General features: G+C 68.4%; 1 protein-coding gene across 1 annotated transcript; it reads right to left on the reverse strand.

Annotated features, from left to right (window-relative positions):
- Positions 1 to 498: 498 nt before the first annotated feature.
- GPR61 (G protein-coupled receptor 61) lies at positions 499 to 3,597 on the reverse strand. Its single transcript, XM_039565548.1, is given in 4 exon segments — positions 499 to 731; positions 734 to 1,750; positions 1,753 to 1,974; positions 3,204 to 3,597. Coding segments are annotated over 3 exon segments (1,299 nt in total). The 5' UTR covers positions 1,802 to 1,974; positions 3,204 to 3,597.
- Positions 3,598 to 3,846: the final 249 nt, after the last annotated feature.

The raw sequence follows: 3,846 nt of genomic DNA on the forward strand, positions 1-3,846 counted from the left end.
CACCTGTGATGGCAGCAATGAGGATCCTCCCACAGCCCCGTGAGCATCGTGGGACCCGCACCCCCCCCCGGCAGTAAGGACCCCACACACATCAGCAAGAGTCGTAGGACCCCCAATCCCCCGCTGTGGTGACAGAGACCCCCCAAATCCCAACGAGAGCCGTGGGACCCCCAATCCCCCTCCAGCAGTGAGAATCACTCCCACTCCAGCAAGTGCCATGGGACCCCCACCTCTCCATGGCTGCAGCGAGGAGCCCCCACCCCATCACCCCAGTGGGCACTGCGGGACCTCCCCAATTCCCTGTGGCTGCAGTGAGGACCCCCCACACTCCAACAAGTGTTGTGGGACCCCCAACCCTCCATGGCAATGTGGTACCCCCAGCCCAGTAAGCACTGTGGGACCCCCAACCCTCCACGGCGGTGACGAAGCCCCCTCTCAACAAGTCACTATGACCATCTCTCCCCTCACAGCCACATTTACCCCAACCCCCCCCAAACGCTACAGCCCCGCTTTGGCAGAGCCCGCCACGGGCATGAACACCCCGCTCCCCCCACCCCACTCCATCCCCTCCGCCGCCGCCTCCTCCTCGATCTGCCCCGGGATGCGGAAATCCACGGGGGGCAGGTCCCGCTCGGGGCTGGGGGGCTCTGGAGGGCGCCCGGTGCTCTGGAGGAACTGTAGAAAGTTCTCCTCGATGGAGCCCTCGCGGCTCGGCAGCCGCAGGTCCTCCTCGGGGGCTGCTTGAAGAAGCAGGGGAGGAGCCGGCCAAGCTCCCCGCGGATCTGCCGGTTGAGGCAGCCGTAGAAGAAGGGGTTGGAGGTGAAGCAGCAGAACCCCAGCCAGGTGACCACAGTCTCGGCTGCCGGCCCGGCCAAGGGCCGAGCACTCAGCGCTGTGTACAGCTGAAAGGAGAAGTAGGGCAACCAGCAGAAGAGGAACTGGCCGCCCACGGCCAGCAGCACGGCGGCCGCCTTGCCCCCGCCAAACATCCTCTGCGGGGTGGTCCGAGGAGCCCCTGAGGTGGTGACCATGGTGGAGCGGCTGCTGAGTGATGCCGAGCGCCGGCGCGGCGTCTCCATCCAGGTGGGCGGCGGGCCGTGGTGCATGGCTGCCACCCGTGCCACCTTGAACATGCCGCAGTAGACCACGACGATGATGAGGAGGGGCAGGACGAAGTAGAAGGCGGCGAAGAAGACCACAAAGACCTTGCAGGACGGCCCCCGGCTCCACTGCAAGGAGCAGCCGTGAGCGCCAGGCGCTGGTGGGCGGTCGGGGGACAACCAGCCCAGCACGGGCACCAGCGAGGTGGCCACAGCCTTGAGCCACACACCAGCCAGCACTCCGGCCACCAGCCCCGCGGTCATCCGCACCTCGTAGCGCAGCGGGTGCACCACGTAGTAGTAGCGCTCCACGTTGACGGTGGAGATGGAGAGGATGCACATGGAGGTGAGGCACACGCTGAGGAACAGGTACACGCGGCACACGGCCTCGCCCAGCCCGGGGCTCTCGAACACCGCCGAGCCCGACAGCATCTCCAGCGGCATCAGCGTGAGGGCAGCCAGGAAATCCACCAGGCACAGGTGGAACACGAAGACGAACTTGCGGAGCGCCGGCGTCTTTGCGATGACCGTCATGACGGCGGCGTTGCCCACAATGGCCGTGAGGTCCAGAAGCACCATGAAGAACAGCCCCACAGACTTGGAGGCCACGTCCTTGGGCTTGGCCTCGGCCGTGCTGTTGGGGGGCCGGGACCCCCTCTAGAGCCATTCCAGCCCCACGGGGAGGGCAGGAAGGGCTCCATCCTGTGCCGCCGGCCTGGCGGCAAGTACGGCGCAGCCGGGCATCGCCAGAGGGTCACATCCTTGCTGGTCCGGGGGTGGGGATGGGGGGTGGGCCGCTGTGGGGGTGGCACTCAGAGTACCCAAAGGTGCCCCCCAGCCCCACTCATCTCCCCGCTGCTCAGCGAGGGGGTACCTGGGGGAGGTGGAGCTGTCACTGGGGGGGGCAGGACCCTGGGAGGACCCCTGACCACTGAGCTGGACCCCCAGTTGCAGCCCCCAGGTATCTGGGGGGAGGTGGAGCTGTCAGGAAAGGGGGAGAGACTCTGAAGGGACCCCTGAGAGCCAAGCTGGAACCCCAATTGCAGCCCCCCCAGTACCTGGGGGAAGGTGGAGCTGTCATGGGGAGAGACCCTGGGTGGAACCCTGAGAGCTTGGGGGGGCTCACAGGTGACTTCTGAGCCATGGCAGGGGTCACAGCAGTGCTGGGGGGAAGGTGGAGTTGTCATGGGGGGGCACAACCCTGGGGGGACCCCTGAGAGCTGAGCTGGACCTCCACCTGCATCCCACAGATACCTGGGGCAGGTGGAGCTGTCAGAAGAGGGGGGAGACACTGAGGGGACCCCTGAGAGCCATGGTGGGATCACAGCCGGCCCTTGAGAGACACGGGGTGGGTCTCAGCTCAGGTGTGACCCCCATCCACAGCCCCCAGGCACCTGGGGGGAAGGTAGAGCCGCCAGAGGGGACAGAGAGCTCTGGGGGACACCTGAGATCCCAGGGAGGGTTCAGCTGTGACCCCCCCCCCACCACAGTCCCCATCACCCCCTCTCCGTCTCCACAACCCGCTACATCAAAGCCCTTTCCCAACCAAAAGCCTCATTCCCCCCCAAAATGAGCAATTCTGGGGTAAACCCCCCAAATTCCAACGTTTCAACCCAAACCACCCCAGTGGAGCCCTTTGCCCAGAGTGTGGGGACCACACGGGGGGTGGGGGGAGGCCGGGATGGGTGGGGGGTCCTGAGAACGAGGAACGGGGAGGGCCCAGCACCCCCAAGTCCTGGGTTCACCCTTTGTGCTTCGAGGGCCTTGTGTGACCCCCCACCCCGAGCTCACACCCCTCCATGGGGATATGAGGGGAATGCGGGGGCTACCCCGGCCCCCCCTGGGTGTTCCCCAGCGGGGCGGGGGTCCCCACCCCTGCACCCGCTGCACCCCGAGGGAAGGATGCTGATGGAATATGGGGGTGCAGCCGCGGGTCCCCCCCTCCCCTCCTCACTGCCCGCTTCCCTCGCCCAGCGCCCCGGAGCGATGTCACCGGTTGGGGACCCCCCCTCCCATCCCCGGGGGAGTCTCCCCCACCTCCCCAGTATCTCCCCACCTCCCCAGGCCATCGCCCCCGCGGGGCTGCTCGGCCGCGGCACCTACCCTGGGGGTCTGCATGGAGCCGGCCTGAGGGCGCGGGTCCCCGGTCCGGCTGGGGGAGGGGTCGGGGCTGGGGGGTGTCCCCGGGGTGGCGGGGATGCTCGGGGCCGGAGCCACTGCGGCGAGGGCTGCTCCGCACCGCCCGGCTGCCGGGTCCTAGCGCCGCCCGCCTCGCCTCGGTACCCGGGAACGGCCCCCTCGGGCCCCGGAGCTGCGGGCCCCGGAATCGGGGGGTCGCTGCCTCCCGAAGCCTGGCTTTGCCCTCCCAGTGGAGGACGGAGGGTGGGACGCCCCCGGGTGCTGCCCCGCGTGTTGCTTCGTGCCTCAGTTTCCCCATTTGGCTCCCAAAAGCGATGGGGAGGGGACGGGGCCGTGGCTCGGGGGAGAAGCCCCTCGGGGAGGGAAAGGGGGAGCTCGGGGGGTGCAGCGCGGAGGTGAGCTCGGGGGGGAAGGGGTGGGAAGGGGGCGATGGGGTGCAGATTCACAGTGGGGGCAGGGATGGGGATGGGGTGCGGAGGGTGCCGGGGGGGCGCTCAGAGGGGCCGCAGAGCCCCCCAGCTCTGCCTACCCCCACCCCAGCGCCCCCTCCCTTGGTCCGAGTTCAGCAACGGAGCAAGCGGGATGGGGTCGGTGCCCCTCCCCGCCA

This window comes from Corvus cornix, chromosome 26 (genome assembly GCF_000738735.6).
Source record: "Corvus cornix cornix isolate S_Up_H32 chromosome 26, ASM73873v5, whole genome shotgun sequence".
In the NCBI taxonomy this organism is placed as follows: Eukaryota; Metazoa; Chordata; class Aves; order Passeriformes; family Corvidae; genus Corvus; species Corvus cornix.